General features: G+C 43.6%; 1 protein-coding gene across 8 annotated transcripts in view; it reads right to left on the reverse strand.

Annotated features, from left to right (window-relative positions):
- Positions 1–20926, reverse strand: part of srrm3 (serine/arginine repetitive matrix 3) — a 795287-nt gene that overhangs the window by 50797 nt on the left and 723564 nt on the right. For all 8 annotated transcript variants that reach the window (XM_087977541.1, XM_043718787.2, XM_087977540.1 and 5 more), the window contains 3 exons: positions 18201–18251; positions 12468–12575; positions 2684–2933 (listed from right to left, as the gene is read on the reverse strand). In XM_087977541.1, the coding sequence (XP_087833667.1) occupies positions 2684–2933; positions 12468–12575; positions 18201–18251 (409 nt within the window). The remainder of the gene's footprint in view (positions 1–2683; positions 2934–12467; positions 12576–18200; positions 18252–20926) is intronic.

Below are 20926 nucleotides of genomic sequence, written 5' to 3' on the forward strand. Positions count from 1 at the left end.
AGGACTTATATGTCCTTGGCAGAGTGGGAGAGGGAGTTGACATGGTCAACCACAGGGTGGTGGGGTTGTTTGGTGCATGTGTCCCAGAGATGTTTTCTGAAATGTTCCGTGAGTTGGCATCCTGTCTCCCCAATATAGAAGAGACCACATCAAGTGCAATGGGTACAAGACTTGAGGTGCTTGCATGTGCAGGAAAATCTCTGACAGATGTGGAAAGATCCTTTGGGGCCTTGGATGGAGGTGAGGGGGGGGGTGTGGGTGCAGGTTTTAAACCTATTGCAGTGGCAAGGGAAGGTGCTGGAAGTGGAGCGTGGGTTGGTGGGGGGTGTGGACCTAACGAAGGAGTCAAGGAGGGAATGGTCTCTGCGAAATGCAGATAGGGGTTGGGAGGGAAATATATCCCTGGTAGTGGGGTCTGTTTGTAGGTGGCAGAAATGGCAGAAGATGATTCGTTGTACCCGGAGATTGGTGGTTGAAGATGAGGACCTGAGGGGTGCCTATTCTTGTTGTGGTTGGAGGAGTGGGGTTCAAGGGCGGAAGTGCGGGAAGTGGAGGAGATGCTGGAGGGATTGTTGACCACGTGGAAGGGGAAATTGCGGCCCTTGAAGTAGGAGGCCATCTGAGGTGTTCTGGGGTGGCATTGCTCCTCTTGGGAGCAGATATGGTGGAGGCGGAGGAATTGGGAGTAAGGGATAGCGTTTTACAGGAGGGGTTTGGGAGGAGGTATAGTCCAGATAGCTGTGGGAGTCAGTGGGTTTGGAGTAGATATATGTATTGAGTTGGTCGCTGGAAATGGAGATGGAGAGGTCCAGGAAGGGGAGGGAGGTGTCTGAGATGGTCCAGGTGAATCTGAGGTCAGGGTGGAAGGCATCAACATCAATTTCACCAGTTTCATCAGCTCCCCTGACCCCACCTCATCTTAGATCCAACCACCCAACTCTGCACTGCCCTCTTGAACTATCCCACATGTCCATCTTCCTTCCCACCTATCCGCTCCATCCTCCACTTCGACTTATCACCATCACCCCCTAACTGATCCACCTGTAGTCTTCCAAGCTACCTTCCCCCAGCTCCACCCCCCTCCTATTTATCTCTCAGTCCCCTTTTTCCCATGCCCCCACATTCCTGATGAAGGGCTTCTGCCCAAAACGTCGACTCTCTTGCTCCTCGGATGCTGCCTGACCTGCAGTGCTTTTCCAAGGTCCCACTTTTTGATGACAACTGAGGTCTGTATACGTCTCAAACACCAGTAGCATCAGGGGAATGATCCATATCTTATGCCATGAGCATTTTAAATACCACCTCATGTTCCATCAAATAAAGTATTATCTGTCATGTACCCAGGGAAATAATATATCTGTCTGCCGTTCCAGTTATTGAAATACATTTGGTACAGAATACCATTTCACAACTTTTTTTTTAGGCATACATCAGTACATTGAAAATGGTGGCAGATGAGGAATTACCAATAAAATTAGTGATTTCTATCTGACTGGCTGTAGCCCCTGGATACTCCCTTCATTCACTATCATGTGCCTTCAGATGGTTTCTCTTGTATTTTGCTTCACAGTAAATGAACGATGGATTACATGAAGCACTAGACCATGTGACCCTTTCCTCCCTTGCACTGAAATGAGGCAAATAGGTGTTGCATAATGCATTAGTGTAGATGTAATGTTATTGGGAAAGGCTGCCAAGCCAGACTTCTGCATTTCCCCAGAGAAGACTGTTGTTTATTAGGGTGCGAGGACAGAATGCTCTCTGTTGAGCCGCTGTTGCAAAACCAGTTGGCAGCTCATGACAAAAAATGTCTGCTCCATAGAATGATAGAGGAGGCCATTTAGACCATCATTTTACCCAGATGACATTTTGGAAGAACTATCTAATACGTTCCACTGCTGTTATGCTTTACCCTCAGCCTACAAAGTTTTTTTTCATTTTCAAGACTGCAAGAGCATTTATCGAAATCTCGTTTTGCACTTTTTTTTAACCTACTTCCAAACCCCTATTGAGCGCACACTCCAGAGAATAACAATTCCTGCTGTGGATTGTTTCTTATCCTAGTCTCTCCCCTGGTACTTGTGCTTTGTCAGTGGAAAGAATCCTTTCTCATTTACTCCATCAAAACCCTTCAGAATTTTGAAGATCACTATTGATTTTCCCCTTAACCTTCCCTCCCGAAGAACAATCCCGAATTACTTATTTCACAAATGCCAAAAGATGCAAAATGTCACTTCTCATGTTTAGTAAAAAAATCGAATTTTTCTGACTAGGTCTACTTTAGAATTCACTTTAGCTCTCTCTATATCTCTACTTTATAAGAGTCTTCAAATTATACTCCGTTGAATTCATCTCCAGTTCAGTCTACACTTTCCAGAATAGTGAATGCTATTTGTAGGGAGTGAAGGGAGCTCTACACATTCTCTGCGAAATTACAGCCTTTTGGAATTTGGGTTCTCGAGTGCTTTATTGCTACAAGTAATTATTGGTATTTAATGATTGCACAATGCAGCTCAGATGGAAATGAGAAATCGAAAACAATGGTGGACAATGGAGAGCACACACAAGATTCTGAGCAGAAACTGACTTCACAGCTCCCAGAGAGACCAAGAAAAAGAGAGAGAGAGAAAGCAAAAGAAAGAGGGAGAGATAAAGCAGAGAAGGGAAGGAAAAGATTACGTACATCCTGTGATCTGTCTGGAGGATGCCTGTGCCTTGGACTGTGCCTGCCATTCCACGAAGCTCCCTTGTGCCCGTTCTGCCTGGGAGTCACTGATCTGTTGTGCCGGGCTCGCAGCGGGGATTGATTGGGACTGGATCGAGCACAACATAGCTTCCGCCCATTAGTATCGTTCCTGGGGCTCTGCCTGGGCACAGCACTCTGCTTGTTCTTGTTGTATGATGTTCTGCGCTCAGACGGTGGGCTGTGGCAGCTGGGAAAATCAGAAAAAAATAATCAGTGACTTTGGTTAGGTGGGACCAACAGGTCCGCTTCCAGCAAATCAACCGTGACCACTTTAGTCAATGAATTCAATTCACGTCGACTTGGGATTTTCAGTGATTTTTTTTGCAGTGTCTCACCACTGGGCTGTTTAAATTGCAGTTTCAAAATGGCATCAATTATCTTCTTTATGTGAAACCATTTGAGCCATAGAGAGCAGAACTGAAGAAACCATGAATGTCATTACAGACAATTAATTTTCTTTGGGGGTGAGCTGAACCTGAACCCCTTGGAAAGACGGTGGAACATCAAGTCAAGAGGAAGAAGGAAGATTACTTAAGGTTGAAGAGGCAAAGATCAGACAGGGCTCTAGAGGGTTACAAGGTAGCCAGGAATGAACTGATGAGTGGACTTAGGAGAGCTAGAAAGGGGCATGAAAAAGCTTTAGTGAGCGGGATTAAGGAAAACTCTAAGACATTCTACACATATGTGAGGAATAAGAGGATGGCCAGAGTGAGGGTAGAGCCAATCAGGGATGGTGGAGGGAACTTGTGCCTGGAGTCGCATGAGGTAGAGAAGATCCTTAATGAGTAGTTTGCTTCAGTACTGACTGCTGAGTGGGACCTTCACGTTTCTGAGGACAGATACATTAGAACAGATTGATGATGGGAAGGAGGATGTGCTGAAAAATTCAAAAACATAAGGATAGATATATCCCCTGGATCAGACAGGATATACTTGCGGAACGTTTCAGAGAACACCTCTGGGACACCCGGACCAACCATCCCAACCACCCCGTAGCCCAACACTTTAACTCCCCCTCCCACTCCACCAAGGACATGCAGGTCCTTGGACTCCTCCATCGCCAGACCATGGCAACACGACGGTTGGAGGAAGAGCGCCTCATCTTCTGCCTGGGAACCCTCCAACCACAAGGGATGAACTCAGATTTCTCCAGTTTCCCCATTTCCCCTCCCCCCACCTTGTCTCAGTCAAATCCCTCGAACTCAGCACTGCCTTCTTAACCTGCAATCTTCTTCCTGACCTCTCCGCCCCCACCCCATTCCGGCCTATCACCCTCACCTTGAGCTCCCTCCACCTATCACAATTCCAACGCCCTTCCTCCAAGTCCCTCCTCCCTACCTTTTATCTTTAGCCTGCTGGACACACTTTCCTCATTCTTGAAGAAGGGCTTATGCCCGAAACGTCGATTCTCCTGCTCCTTGGATGTTGCCTGACCTGCTGCACTTTTCCAGCAACACATTTTCATCTCAGACAGGATATACTCTAGCTTATTAGAGGAAGCGAGGGAAGAGATTGCTGTGCCTTTGGCAATGACCTTTGCATCCTCACTGTCCCCTGCAGTAGTGTTAGATGATTGGAGGTTAACAAATATTATTCTCTTGTTCAAGAAAGAGAATAGGGATAATCCGGGAATTACAGACCAGTCAGTCTTACGCCAGTGTTGGACAAATTATTGGAGAAGATTCTGAGACAGGGTTTATGATTACTTGGAAAACAATAGTTTGATTAGAGATAGTCAACATAGCTTTATGAGGGGAAAGTCATGTATCACAAGATTTATTGAATTCTTTGAGGATGTGACAAAACACATTGATGAAGTGGATGTGGTATACATGGATTTTAGCCAGGCGTTTGCTAAGGTTCCCCATGGTAGGCTCATTCAGAAAGTAAGGAGGTATGGGATACAGGGAAGCTTGGCTGTCTGGATACAGAATTGGCTGGCCCATAGAAAACAGCGGTGGGTGGTAGATGACCAGTGGAGCTCGGTGGGTGGTAGATGACCAGTGGAGCTCGGTGACCAGTGGTGTTTTGCAGGGGTCTGTTCTGGGACCTCTGCTCTTTGTGATTTTTATAAATGACTTGGAGGAGGAAGTGGAAGGGTGGGTTAGAAAGGTTGCTGGAGTTGTGGATAGTGTGGAGGGCTGTTGGAAGTTGCATCGAGACATTGACAGGATGCAGAACTGGACTGAGAAGTGGCAGATGGCGTTCAACCTGGAAAAATGTGAAGTCATTCACTTTGGAAGGTCGAATTTGAATGCAGAACACAGGGTTAAAGGCAGGATTCTTGGCAGTTGGAGGAACAGTGGGATCTTGAGGCCACATTCATAGATCCCTCAAAGTTGCCACTTTGCCAGGTTGATAGGGTTGTTAAGAAGGCATATAGTGTGTTGGCTTTCATCAGCTGGGGGATTTAGTTTAAGAGCTGCGAGGTTATGCTACAGTTCTGCAGAGTCCTGGTTAGACCATACTTGGAATATCGTGTTCAGTTCTGGTTGCCTCATTATAGGAAAGATATGGAAGCTTCAGAGAGGGTGCAGAGGAGATTTACCAGGATGCTGCTTGGACTGGAGGACATGTCTTATGAAGAAAGTTTGAGGGAGCTAGAGCTTTTCTTGTTGAAGAGATGAAGGATGAGAGGTGACTGGATAGAGTATTCAAGATGTTGAAAAGCAGAGATAGAGTGGATAGCCAGAGACTTTCATCCCAAGGCAGAAATGTCTATCACGATGGGGCACAATTTTAAGGTAATTGGAGGAAGGTTTCGGGGAAATGTCAGAGATAGGTACTTTACCCAGGGAGTGGTGGGTGCATGGAATGCACTGCCGGCAGTGGTAATAGAGTCAGAGACATTAGGGATATTTAAGCAACTCTTGGATAGGCACATGGAAGGGAGTACAATGAAGAGTATGTAGGTTAGTCTGATCTTAGAGTAGGATAAAAGGCTGTCACAACATCGAGGGCCAAAGGGCCTGTACTGTGCTGTACTGTTCTATGTTCTATTTTCAAGTCTTCTTGCCTTAGTCTTTATGCTTCCCTGACTTGAACTGAAGGTCAAATTGGGTGTAAGATAGGAGCCCATCCAAATTCTACCAATGGGGTTCGGCTAAAAATTCTTGCCCCACAAGCTGACACAAATAAGGTCTATTTGACTTAGAGATAGTGACAGCAACAGGTCAGCCACTGAGAATTCTGCAGCAATGAGTTCATCTCCTGACTCCTTAAAGCCCGCCCACCATCTACAAGGTTCAAATCTTCCATCACATTGATGGAATACTCCACAATTGCCAGGAGGAGCACTGCTCCAAACAACATTCAAGACACTTAACAATAACAAAGCACTACTTGATCAATGTTCCAACCACCTTCCTGAACATTTACTTCCTTCAACACTGACGCACAGTGACAGCAGTGCACATCATACATAAGGTGCACTGCAGTAACTCACCAAGATTCCTCAATTGTACCTTCCAAACCTTCTACTATGTAAAAGAAGATAGGCAGCACATACATAGGAAAACCTAACAGATCCACCACCTGAAAGTTACAGCAAAATTATTTTGCTGTTGGACATCTAGGAATGGGAGTTGGTTGTTGTTCTTTTCCTCCCTGATAAACCTCATAGTGGTAAGTGTACTGTTGATGAGGTGGTGTGTTTTGCTATTGGACAAAAGACTGGAATTTATTTTTATTCATTCAAGAGGCCCCAACAAGATTCTGCCAGTTAAATAGAGATTCATCAAAGGTTAACCCATAAAAAAATTGCTTACAAATTCTAGGAATTAATCATAATGGAGAAATTTAACAACATTCTTTAAAGTGTTCATGAAGATCTGTAGCTTGGGTTGTGGATGAGGTAGTTGCTGAACTCACTGAGTTGCTGGATTATCTGCAGATGTTTCATTACTATACTGGGTAACATCATCACTGCGATTTCCAGGAAGTGCTGTTGTTCTGTCCCGTTTGGTTTTTACATGGGTCCGGTCTGTTGTGGTGAGTGTCACTTCCAGGTCTTCTCTGCAGCGGTTTGTACACCAGGTCTATTTCTATGTGTCTGTTGATGGCCACCCACTTTGTCTTCAACGGCCAGATATACCAACAAGTCAATGGCACACCAATGGGCTCTCCCATCTCAGGATTAATAGCTGAAGCAGTCATGCACAGACTTGAAAACACAGCCCTTCCCTGATCCAATAAAAACTATGGATATGATACGTGGGTGACACATTCGTTATCACCAAATGTACTAGATTGAAAGAAACACCGAAAGAAACACACCACCTCATCAACAATATACTCACTACTATCAGGTTTACCAGGGAGGAAGAGAACAACAACCAACTCCCATTCCTAGGTGCTATGGTGGAACAGGTGACCAATGGAGGATTTACAACCAAAGAATACAGGAAACCCACTCACACGGACCAGATCCTCAATTACTATAGCAACCACACCAACATCCACAAATGGACCTGTGTCAGGACACTATTCAAAGGAGCAGTGACACACTGCAACACACCAGAACTGCGCAAAGACTAAGAAGAACACTTACACAAAGTCTTTGTGGGCGGCACGGTGGCACAGTGGTTAGCACTGCTGCCTCGCAGCGCCTGAGATCCGGGTTCAATTCCCGCCTCAGGCGACTGACTGTGTGGAGTTTGCACGTTCTCCCCGTGTCTGCGTGGGTTTCCTCCGGGTGCTCCGGTTTCCTCCCACAGTCCAAAGATGTGCAGGTCAGGTGAATTGGCCATGCTAAATTGCCCGTAGTGTTACGTAAGGGGTAAATGTAGGGGTATGGGTGGGTGGCGCTTCGGTGGGGCGGTGTGGACTTGTTGGGCCGAAGGGCCTGTTTCCACACTGTAAGTAATCTAATCTAATCTAATCTAACGAATACCCCATCAGCTTTGTCTGCCGATGACAGACACTGACCCAATCAACACACTGACCACCCTACCCTATGTGAAGAACACATCTGTTACAAGACTGGGTATTATGGTGGCACGCCAACCAACAGCCACACAACACCTGCTACTTATCAGGACTAAGAATCCCATACCACAGTACACAGGACCAATGTGGTATACAAAATCCTTTGCAACAACTGGAACAAGCACTACATTGGACAAACAGAATAGCAACTAGCTACTAAATGACACGATCCACTCTTCCTCATCTCCGTACACAGAGACCAAGGGGGCCATCAATTCAACTATGACACAGTTACTATCCTAAGACAGGCTAACCCGAGACATGCAAGAGAGTTCCTGGAAGCCTGGTCTTCAACCAAAAAGGCCATTAACAGATACATAGAGATAGACCTGGTCTACAAACTGCTGCAGAGAAGACTAGGAAGTGACACTCTCCACAACAACTGGACCAATATAAAAACCAAGTGGGACAGAAAAACAATGCTTTGTGATAAGTTGCACTGATGCTGTTACCTATGAAATGTCTGCACGATAACCCAGCAGCTTGGCGAGCTAACCAACTACCTTAACAACATTCTACTTCTCAGGGCTAATTCATTTTTAAACATTTTCTTGAGGGATGTGGGTGTCACTGGCTGGGCCAGCATTTAATGTCATCCCTAGTTTCCCTTGAGAAGGTGGCTGTGAGCTGCCTTCTTGAACTGCTGCAGTCCATATACTGAAGGTTAACACATATTGCCCTTAGGGAGGGAATTCCAGGATTTTGACCCAGTGACAGTGAAGGAATGGTCATAGGTTTCCACATCAGAATGATGAGCGTTGAGAGAGGAACTTGTATGTGGTGGTGTTCCCATGTATCTGCTGCACTTGTTCTTCTAGATGAAAGTGATCATGAATTTAGAAGGTGCTAAGGATCTTTGGTGAATTTTTGCATTGCATCTTGGTTTTCCACACTGCTGCGTCTGAGCATCAGTGGTGGAAGAGATGAAATGCTTGTCGATGTGGTGCCAATCAAGCGGGTTGTTTTGACCTGGATTGTGAGAGGCTTCTTGAATATTGTTGGAGCGCCACCCATCCGGGGAAGTGGGGAGTATTCCATCACACACCTGACTTGTGCCTTGTAGATGGTGGATAGTTTTTGGGGTGTCAGGGGGTGAGTAACTCGCAGAAGTATTCCCAGCTTCTGACCGGCTCTTGTAGCCACTATGTTTTGTGGAGAGTCATCATGTTTCTGGTCAATGGCAGCCCAAGGATGTTGATAGTTTGGGATTCAATGATGGTAACACCTTTGAATGTCAAGGGGCAGTGGTTAGATTGGCTCTTTTTGGTGATGGTCATAGCCTGGCATTTGTGTGGTGTGACTCTTACTTGTCACTTGTCAGCTCAAACCTGAATATTCTCCATATCTTTTTGCATTTGAACATGGACTGCTTCAGTATCTGAGAAGTTGCAAATGGTGCTGAACATTGTGCAATCATTGGCAAACATCCTCACTTCTGACCTTAGGATGGAGGGAAGGTCATTGATGAAGCAGCTGAAGATGGCTGGGCTGAGGGCACTACCCTGAGGAATGCCTGCAGAGATGTCCTGGAGCTGAGATAACTGACCTCCAACATCTTCATATGTGTGAGGTATGGTGCTAACAATCAGAGAGGTTGTTCCCAGTTCCCACTGACTCCAGTTTTGCTAGTCGAAGAGTGTGGCACTGGAAAAGCACAGCTGGTCAGGCAGCATCCGAGGAGTAGGAGAATCGACGTTTCGGGCATTAGCCCTTCATTAGGAATGAGGTTTGTGGGCCAAGGGAGCTGCGAGATAAATGGGAGGGGGGTGGGGCTGGGGAGAAGGTAACTGGGAACGTGATAGATCTTCCAGTTTGCTCGGGCACCTTCATAGCACACGGTTGAATGCAGCCTTGCTGTCAAGGGCTGTCACTCTCATCTCACCTCGAGAATTCTGTCTTTTGTCCATAGCTGAACCACCGTCATAACATCAGGAGCTGAGTGACCCTGGCGGAACCCAAACTGGGCATCACTGAGCAGGACATTACTGAGCAGGTGCTGCTTGATAGCACTGTTAATGACTCCTTCCGTCACTCTACTGATGATCAAGAGTAGACCAATGGGGCGGTAACTGGCTGGGTTGGATTTGTCCTACCTTTTGTGTACAGGACATTCCTGGACAACTTTAGGGATTACTCTGTGAGACAACTCCCCCTGTGTGAGCACTAGTCCCCAGATGTTATGAAGGAGGACCTTGCAAGGTCAACAGGGCTGTTTCTGCTGTGGTCTTTTCTGGTGCCTAGGCGGATGTCCACTGGTGTGACTGGCTTCATTTCTTTGTTGAGACTTCATAGCCATTGATCACAACTGAGTGGCTTGCTGGGCCATTTCAGAGGGCAGATGAGAGTCATTGTTGTGGGTCTGGAATCTAAAGTAGGTAAGGATGGGAGATTTCCTTCTTATATTAGTGAGCTATGTGCGTTTTTCTGATAATTGATAATGGTTTCATGTAGATGGTTTCAATGAATTCTTAAGTCCAGATTTTTTAATGAATTCAAATTCCAGCATCTGCCGTGGCAGGATTCTAACCTGCGTACCCAAAAAGTCAGCTGAGTTTCTAGATTATACCTCTCAGCCACTGCCTCCCCAGTTTAGCAGTGGTTAGTATTCACTTTGTCATGAAACATCCAATTACATCTTACTGAACAAAGATTACAGCTTTATAGGACTTGTATTGGTAAAATATGAGAGTGGAAAGGGAGAAATTCTCACCAAATCAATGGCCTTCATGATTGCCAGCTCTTGGTGATTATGCTGAGGGATTGGATAATGAGGAGTGCACAATGCAGCCCCTGGCAGAACATTGAATGGCAGACTGAAACTTCAGGATATCCAAATTAATCTTCGCTTGCTTAAATCATGGACTTGTGATCATATTCAGAGGGATAATGATGGGGAATGTTAACAGTTCACTGTTTCAAATTCTGCAAATCCAGACTAATATAATTTGAGTATATTTGCATTATTTTGCTTTTGGTCTTTTTTTTTTCTAAATTAGTTTTTAAGACCATTAGATATTGGAACAGAATTAGGCCATTCAGCCCATTGAGTCTGATTTGCCATTCAATTATAATTGAAATGTTTCTCAACCCTATTCTTCTGCCTTCTCCCCATAACCTTGATTCTCTTACTAATCCCCTTAATATTCCTTTTACTAATCCCTTTATTCCATTCACCCAAACTGTTGCATTGGAATGGAAAGTAAGGTTCTGGTTCTGTGCTTAAAGTTTGATGCAGTGAAGGTACAACCTGAACAGAAGAAAATACAACCTCAGCCTCAGACACCAACCATAATATGCTTCTAATTTTAAGATTTTGAACTTGGGTTCCCTGGCACTTCCTGCCTTTCAGTGTTCTTTGATACTTTTCCTTTGCTTGATGAAATTAAGCCCACTGTATGTTGTTCCAACAAACCTTTTTGTTAATTAAAAGTGAACATATTTCCCATGGTATAGGACACAATACAAGGAGGATATCCCCTATTATATCAACACTTGCATTAACAACAAAATTACAGGAATTGAAGAAAGTGTGACATTTACAGGAGATGAGAGTTTCAGCAAGGCAGTTTAATATAGTATTGCACACACGGATCAACTCCAACTGCAGTCTTCAGATGAAGCAAGGTCAGATAAGGGGTAATAATTGAACCAAGCTGAAAATGTGTTGCTGGAAAAGCGCAGCAGGTCAGGCAGCATCCAAGGAACAGGAGAATCGACGTTTCAGGCATAAGCCCTTCTTCAGACTTATGCCCGAAACGTTGATTCTCCTGTTCCTTGGATGCTGCCTGACCTGCTGCGCTTTTCCAGCAACACATTTTCAGCTCTGATCTCCAGCATGTGCAGTCCTCACTTTCTCTCGAATAATTGAACCAAGATGCACACCTACATTTGAGTCCTCAGAATTCAGTCCTATTTTGAAATCTATACTTTTTATTGTTATTGTTACAAAATACCGCAATATTATAATGTCATTATTCACTTACAATAGATAGACTTGGACAAGTGCATGCTGGCACAATGTAATGTCTGTTTTGAAGTAATTTTATACAACACCAAGATATCATATAATAAATAACAAACACTGTAGCAATTTTGGAGGTAGAGATGGGAGGAAAATTGGCTGATACTTGCTCATCAGCGTGTTCAGTGATGTTATTGCACATCTCTGGAGCTTGAACTAATGGGACTTGAACCCTGACTTCCTGGCTCAGGGGGTAGGACACTAGCTCTGACCTATTTGTTAATGAAGGTTTAGGAGATGTAAAGGAGGATGTGTCGCAATAGAATGCAAATCCTATACAAAATATTTATGGGGAAATTCCTATTCTAAATATAGACACAGGACGTTATAGTGGAATAGTCTTGCCAAAAGTTAAAGTCATGTGAACTCCCTTCCTAACAGCATTGTGTGTGTCCCTGTAACCTAAAAAAAAGGAAGGGATTCAAGTAGATGGCTTACCAATTCCTTCTTCAGGCTAGTTGGGGATAGGCAATAAATAATGGACTGGACAGCAATTTCCTTTGAGTGAGCTAAAGATCAGGAAGCTATTATAGGCAGTCTGCGGCTAGACAAATGATTGTTTTAAATACTATCTTGACAAACTTTTGGTTTTAAAAATTTGTTTACAATGTTTTGTTATATCCACCTATGAATAAGGAATGGATAGTGCGGAAAAATGAGGAAACAGACTGCACCTGAACAATTCAGCATTGCAGCAGAATGAAATACACTAACCTGCTCAGAGATTTGGAGGAACTGTGTACTGAAGATGCAGAGATGCTACGAGAGCTGCAGCAACTCCGTCCTTTGTGTGACTTCCGTGGTGGTGATTCACTGGGTGATCTATTTAGGAAAGGAGTAATGTATGAGGTGTCGATCATTACAAAACAAAATTCTTCCATGACAGTGGAATCAACAAAGGGGATTCAGGATAATAAGAGACTGTTAATGATATAAAACAGGAATAGGCTATTCAGCAAATCAAAGTCTGTTCTATTATTTTATTGGGTGGCACAATTCTTATTCATAATATCAAAATGTGATTCACCATTATAAAGATCACCAGAAATATCATCAAAGATTCTTCATATTATTGTGTAAATTGGCTTCCATGTTTGTCAAGTCCCTATGAACATTTTATATTTTTTCTGCCAAAATGGGCAATTTCGTATTTTCCCATAATATACTTTATTTGCCAGAATTTTGCCCATTTACTTAACCCATCTTTATCCCTTTATAACCACCTGAGATCATCTTCACAACTTATTTTCCTGTCTATCTTTGAGTCACCAGCAAATTTTCCAATCATATCTTTGGTCTGCTCATCTACACCATTTCTATAAATTGTCAAACTTTGAAGCCCCAGCACTGATCCCTTTGACACATAAATTGAACGGATTGCTGGACTATCAAACAAAGAAGTTGGATATCTTGCCAAATAGAATATTAACTCATTCATGACTCCTCTGTTTACTGTTAGCCAGCCAATCTTCAAGCCATGATAATATGCTGCCTCCTCATATCAACAGCTTCTATTTTCCACAATAATCTTTGATGTCGCTCTCCATCATAGAGTCAGAATCATACAGTATGGAAACAAACCCTTCAGTGCAACTTATTCATGCTGACCACTTTTCCCAAACTAAAGTTGTTCCATTTGCCTGCATTTGGCCCACATCCCTCTGAATATTTCCTATTCAAGTACCTGTCCAAATGTCTTTTAAATGTTGTAATTGTACCCACCTCTACCGCTTCCTCTGGCAGTTCATTCCATACATGCAACACCCTCAGTGTGAAAAAGTTTCCCTCAGGTCTCTTAAAATTTTCCCCTCTCACTTTAAAAGTATGCCCTCTAGATTTGAATTATCATACCCAAGAGAAAAGACCTTTGCTATTCAGCTTATATATGCCCCTCATGATTTTAGAACCCTACTTTCGCCCCTCAACCTCCAATGCTTCAGTGAAAAAAATCACAACCTATCCAGTATCTCCTTTTAATTCAAACCCTCCAGTTCCAGCGGCATCCTTATGAATCTTTTCTGTATCCTTTCCAATAAATAAGATCCTTCAGGGTGACCAGAACTGTTTGCAGTACTCCAAAAGTGGCCTCCCTAATATCCTGGGTGGACAAGCAAGACGTTAGAAGAACACAGCAAGCCAGGCAGCATCAGGAGGTGGATGTCCTGAATAGCCACAACATGACGCCTAACTCCTATACTCAATGGTCCGACCAATAAATGCAAATGAGGCCAAGGGCCTCCTTCACCACCTTGTCTACTAGTGACGCCACTTCCAAGGAACTATGCACCTGAACCCCTCGGTCTCTCTGCTCAACCCAACCCAGGGCCCAAACATTAACTGTTTAAATCCTGCCCTGGTTTGTCTCACTAAAATGCAACACCACACATTTAGCTGAATTAAACTCTACCTGCCACTCTTCAGCCCACTGGCTCAACTGATCGAGATCCTGTTGTACTCTTAGATACCCTTCTTCACTGTCCACTATACCGCCAAATTTGGTGACATCCACAAACTTACTAACCATGCAAACATTACAACTTGCTAAAAAATGGTTGTAAAGGTAGGTCCAGAATTTACAGATTTCACTGTCAGTTTAATTTCACTGGTGTACAACAATTATTTGGGATAGAATAAATAGTCACATTAGAAAGAATGTGGGTTAATTTGGAAGTTGTTATGGATTTATTAAGGGAACATTGTGTCTGACTAATTGATGAATGCTTGAAGGCAACAAAGGTTTAGTGAGGGAATGGCTCTTGATGTTCCATACATGGACTTCCAAAATGGTTTCAATATTGTGCCACTGGTGAAGAAAGTGATGGTTCTGGAATAAAAGAGATAACAGAAATATGGATACAAAACTGGCTGAGTGATGGAAAACTGAGAGAAATAGTCTTTTCCAGGCAAAGAATGGTTTGTAACAGAGTTCCCCAGGGGTTGGTCTTGGGACCCTTGCTTTCCTGATATATAGAAATAATCAAACTCTTGATGTGTAGGGGATAATTTGGGATAACACAAAACTTGGGAGAACTCTAAACTAGGAAGGGGACATTGTAGAACTTCAAAAAGACATTAACAAGTTGGTAGACTGGGCAGATGGGTTGCAGATGAAGTTCAACGCAGAAAGTGAGAGGTGGTATACTTTGATACAAAGAACACCGGGAGGCAGTATAAAATACAACGTAGTATTCTAAAGGGTGTACAGGAGTAGCGAGTCATGGGCATAAATGAGTAAAGGTGAGAGGAGAGGCAGAGAGAGCTGTTGGAAAAGCATGCGGTTTCTATTGGCTTGATTAACAGGGGCATGGACTTCAAGAGAAGGGAGATTATGATGAACCTACGTAAGAGAATGGTTCGACCTCAACTGGAGCATCATGTACAATACTGCACATACACTGTAGGAAGGTTGGGAATGCATTGGAGACAGTACAGAAGAGGTTTACAAGAATGGTTCCATGGATGAGAAACTTCAGTATGAGGAAAAAATTAGAGAAGTTGGGACTGCTTTCTTTGGGGAGGAAATTTGATAGAAGTTTTCAAAATCATGAGGAGTCTGGAAAGAGTAGACAGAAGCTTTTTGGTAAAAGCTGTTTTCACTCGGAAAAAGATTGAGTATTCAAGAGCATAGTTTTAAAATGCTTTGTAAAAGAAGCAAATGCAGGGAGACGGGATTTTTTTTCACACAACAAGCAGTTACGTTATGGAATACACTGCCTGGAGAAATGGTGGAGGAGAGTTTAACTGAGACATTCAAGAAAACATTGGCTGGTTGTTTAAATAGAAACAATTTACAGGGCTATGGAGAAAAGGCAGGAAATTTGCACAAAGTCAGAACGCACAGAGAGCCAGTGCAGACATGATGGGTCAAATGGCCTCCATATGCAGCATTGAAAAATAGTAACAATTATAGACTTACAAAGTGAAGACCAATACAAAATCCCTATTCAATTCAAACACCATCTTCTTATTTTCCATGGACTCTCTCTTTTTGGGACAAAAGCTCACTTTCTTAACTCTCTTCTATTTTAAGTATGGATGGAACGCCTTACCAGGAAATTCAACTTAAGATATATTTTATCAAGATTTATTTATTTATAGAAAGGAAAGCAGAAAATTGGAAGGGTGTCATCCATCAGGCTGTGAATGTTAGTACAGTTGACACTGTTGGAGTTTTGCCATGTACGAGTATCAAAGTTTCTGGGACAAAGGAAGGAAAATGGTGTGGAAGTGATAACGAGCAGTTTGAATAATGTTGCAAGCCCTGGGGGCTGAGACAGCCAATTCTTTTTCCTCGTGATATGTCAGCACATGCATCTAAGTGAGGTTAGAAATGGAGTTTCTCACCTGTGTATAAAACACATGCTCTGTACTGCTTCTCAGGGTATCAGACTGATTCATGTTGGTTTCTCCCAATGGCAATCAGAAAAAGGCGGACATTTGGAATGAATAATGCTTTTCTCCCTGCTGTGTCATTCAGACAGCCCTCCACTGCACCTCCTCCATTCCCTGCTCCTCTGGTCTAAACGCCTCCCCTCCTCAAACATAATAGACAGGGTCCCCTTTGTCCTCACTTTCCACCCCACCAGTCTACACATCCTCAAAAGCTTCCACCAACTCCAACTGGACCCCACCACCCAGAACACCTTCCCCTCTCCACCCCTCTTTGCCTTCCACAAGGACCATTCCCTTCGCCAATCCCTGGTGCGTGCCATTCACCCCACTAATACCACTAACCTCCCCCTCCCCCCCACCCCAGTAGCTTCTCTGTAACCGTAAAAGATGAAAACCTGCCGACACACCAGCCCCTTCACCTCCATCCAGGGCCCCAAACAGTCCTTCCAGATGAGACAGAGGTTCACCTGCCTCTAATTCAACCTAGTTTACTGTATCCAGTGCTCCCAATATGGTCTTCCCTACATCGGTGAGATCAAATGTAAAGTAAGGGCACATTTTACCGAGCATCTCAGCCAGGCCCGCGGGGCTGACCTGACCTCTCAGTCTTAATTCCCCTTTCCACACCCTTTCCGACAAGACCAACCTTGACCTCCTCCATTGCCACAGTGAATCAAACTGCAAATTGGAGGAACAACAACTCATCTTCCACCTGGGCAGCCTACAGCCTGGAGGACTCAACACTTGAGTTCTTCAATTTCAAATAACCTCCCTTCCCAGCTCCCGACCCCCTTTGCAGCCCCTCCTCCTCCCTTCCATTTCCCCACCAACTCCTTCTTCCAGCTACCAAACGGATTCATCGACCAACGACCAACCAGGTTCTACCCACCAACTGTATTCCTCACCATTCTGCCTCTCTCCCCATCTAAACCACCTCCCCCCATCCCACTTTATCTGCAGCTCCCTCTACCCCCACCTCCAATCCCAAAGAAGGGTTAAACTTGAAACATTGACTTTAGCACTTTCTGATGCTGCCTGGCTTGCTGTGTTCTTCCAGCCTCTGGCTTGTTTCATTTGGATTCCAGCATCTGCAATTTTCATTGTCTCCAATTTTAAATGAAACAGCAGCTGACTGATTGCCAACACCCTTCAATAGGTTACATGTGACTATGTTTGGTCTCCATTGATAATGCTACTTTTAATCAATCTGTTTGGACATGCTATGACATATCTCCAAGGCAGATGGGATTTGAAACCAGACCTTCTGATCCAGAAGTAGGGAGACTATCACTGTCTCACAAGACCTGTTTGGATTGTCCGATGTTTATATACTGTCTCTGTTGTGAAACCACATTAATCCACGTTACTTCGATTCTCTCACTTGCACAATCATCTTCACACTGCTTGCTGCAACACAGTTAAAAATCACACAACACCAGGTCATAGTCCAACAGATTTAACCTGTTGGATTATAACCTGGTGTTGTGTGATTTTTAACTTTGTACACCCCAGTCCAACACCGGCATCTCCAAATCATGGCTGCAACACCAGTACTAGTACAGATGCCAAAGTAGAAATCAGGAGCAAGACTGGTACTAAGTGGGATGTTCTCACAGAACTGTGCCTCTCTAACACCACCCTCCAGATTGTAGGTGTAACTGATTCACCAAAGATTTGTGTAAAATAAAAAAGTTATTGATAGAAACTGAGCTTGAAATGAAAGATTAAAAAAGAGCATAAAAACACATTATGGAGAGAAAACACAAGTAAGTGGAAAAGCAGACCCTTCTCCAGGTAGCAACAGGAATGTGATGGCATGCGTTTCAGAAGATTGAAGGTGAATTCAGTCCCTGGATCTAACTGGTGTTGAATTCTGTTGCTCACATTAAAGCATTGTCATATGACGTTTCCAAATTGACCAATTTATATTCTTCATCATATAAGATTCTTGTGTTTGGATGAACATGCATTGACTGAAAGTTTTTAATTAATTCCATTAACACCAAAACAAAGAATAAAAGGTAACAAAGCTGATTATTAAATAATTCAACCTACCGCTTTCTTTGTTTGTTTCTGTCTCTGCGTTTGCTTTTAGGAGTTGTAGACCTACAAGACAAATTAATGCAAATTAGGGAACAATACCAAGTTTCCCCAGAACGTCACAGCCACAAACCTGCTGCCTCTGATGTCAGTGCACAAACCTTTCAGCAGGTGGATTTCTTCTGGTAAAGTTCATTTTTAAAAAAATAATGTTTGTGCTCATCAGAGTTGAGAATGGTAGCTTTGGAAAATAGAATATTTTGCATAATTCATTTTAAATGTTAGCACCAAATATTTCTAGCTCAGAGAAGGATAATCAATCCAATGGACCATTTGAATAGTTGAACACTTCCTACTGTTTCTCACCAACCTTATTGCATTTGTAGCTACTCACTATAATGTATACAGAGGTTTTCAGCAGAAACTGTAATTGTGGCAGTATAAAATTTATACACTGTGAAGGTTCTGATGTAGTGGTGCTGGTGTTGGATTGGGGTGGACAAAGTCAAAAATCACACCACACCAGGTTATAGTCCAACAAGTTTATTTGAAATCACAAGCTTTTGGAGCAACACTCTTTCATCGGGTGTAGTGAATGGGGGCACACTGACACAGAGTTTATAAGCCAAGGGATCAAAGGATCATACAATTGGTGCAAGTGGAGTGAACAAACCTAAAATGGCTGAAGGAGAAATCTGTTGGAAAGGAGATGAAAGTTTAGATTGATTAAGATGCAAATTTAGAATTTGTTCCTAGTCACTGCCCTGAGATAATTAAAGATTTTATTAGTGTCTGTCTACTTTCCAAATTTCAATCAGGCAGAGATACAGAAGTGACAACTCAGGTCAGTCAGACACTGAATTGTAGGTGTGAAACCTTATTCAGAATCTGTCGCCAAGTTCTATCCCAAAAGCAGGAATTTATAAAATGCCACCCTGACTGACGGTAACTACAAATTGTGTGTTTTTGGAACAAAATAGAATGTTTCTGCAAATAAACAAACATCTTGGATGAAATGATTCACCCCATAGATTTTAGACATAAATGTGCTTGTGTGTGCGCGGGTGCTTGAGACAGAGTCTGTGTGTGAGACAGAGTATATATGTGTGAAAGAGCATGTGTGTGAGAGTGCATGTGTGCAGGGGTGTGTGAGTATGAGCGAGAGAGTGTGTGTCGGGGTGCATGTGTAAATGTGTGTGTGTGTCAGAGAAAGTGTGTGAGAGAGCGTGTGCGATTGAGAGAGAGACAGTGTGAGTGAGTGAGTGAGTGAGTGAGTGTGTGTGAGAGAGAGAGAGAGAGAGAGAGATAACAATTTATCAAGGTGATGCTATCAAAACAGTGAGGAAGATTTTACAGTTACAGAACAGTGTGGTGTGCTTGGTGATTCTGCATTGATGTGTATCTTGAAGTCCACCTTGAAGGATGCTAACTCGAAGAACAGAGGCTGAATGTCCTTGACTGCTGAAGTGTTCCCCGACTGGGAGAAAACTGGTATTCTTGTCTGGCAATTGTCTTTGTATGTCTGCATTGTCTCGCCAATATAGAGTCATAGGTCATAGGGATGTACAGCATGGAAACAGACCCTTTGGTCCAACCCGTCCATGCCGACCAGATATCCCAACCCAATCTAGTCCTACCTGCCAGCACCCGGCGCATATCCCTCCAAACCCTTCCTATTCATATACCCATCCAAATGCCTCTTAAATGTTGCAATTGTACCAGCCTCCACCACTTCCTCTGGCAGCTCATTCCATACACGTACTACCCTCTGCGTGAAAAAGTTGCCCCTTAGGTCTCTTTTATATCTTTCCCCTCTCACCCTAAACCTATGCCCTCTAGTTCTGGACTCCCCAACCCCAGGGAAAAGACTTTGTCTATTTATCCTATCCATGCCCCTCATAATTTTGTAAACCTCTATAAGGTCATGCCTCAGTCTCCGACGCTCCAGGGAAAACAGCCCTAGCCTATTCAGCCTCTCCCTGTAGCTCAGATCCTCCAACCCTGGCAACATCCTTGTAAATCTTTTCTGAACACTTTCAAGTTTCACAGCATCTTTCCGATAGGAAGGAGACCAGAACTGCACACAATATTCCAATAGTGGCCTAACCAATGTCCTGTACAGCTGCAACATGACCTCCCAACTCCTGTACTCTGACCAATAAAGGAAAGTATACCAAACGCCTTCTTCACTATCCTATCTACCTGCGACTCCACATTCAAGGAGCTATGAACATGCACTCCAAGGTCTCTTTGTTCAGCAACACTCCCTAGGACCTTACCATTAAGTGTATAAGTCCTGCTAAGATTTGCTTTCCCAAAATGCAGCACCTCACACTTATCTGAATTAAACTCCATCTGCCACTTCTCGGCCCATTGGCCCATCTGATCAGGATCCTGTTGTAATCTGAGTTAACCCTCTTCGCTGTCCACTACACCTCCATGCCTTGCCTGGGTGTATGAGAATGACAACATTGGCTGAGTCGCATGAGTATCTGCTGTGTATGTGAGGATTGTATCCATGTTGATGACCTGATAGGTCTTACAGTGGTTGCTGTGGCAGGGTTGTGAATGTTGTCCTAAAGGCTGGGTAGTTTGCTGCAAACAATGGTCCATTTAAGGTTTGGCAGTTATTTGAAGGCGAGAAGTAGAGGTGTAGGAAAGATCTTGGCAAGATGCTTGTTGCCATTGATAATGTGTTGAAGGCCACAAAAAACATGGCATAGTCTGTCTGTTCCTGGGAA

This window comes from Chiloscyllium plagiosum, unplaced genomic scaffold (assembly GCF_037043375.1).
Source record: "Chiloscyllium plagiosum isolate Xiang-an unplaced genomic scaffold, Cpla_swu_hap1 HiC_scaffold_31, whole genome shotgun sequence".
Taxonomy (NCBI): Eukaryota; Metazoa; Chordata; class Chondrichthyes; order Orectolobiformes; family Hemiscylliidae; genus Chiloscyllium; species Chiloscyllium plagiosum.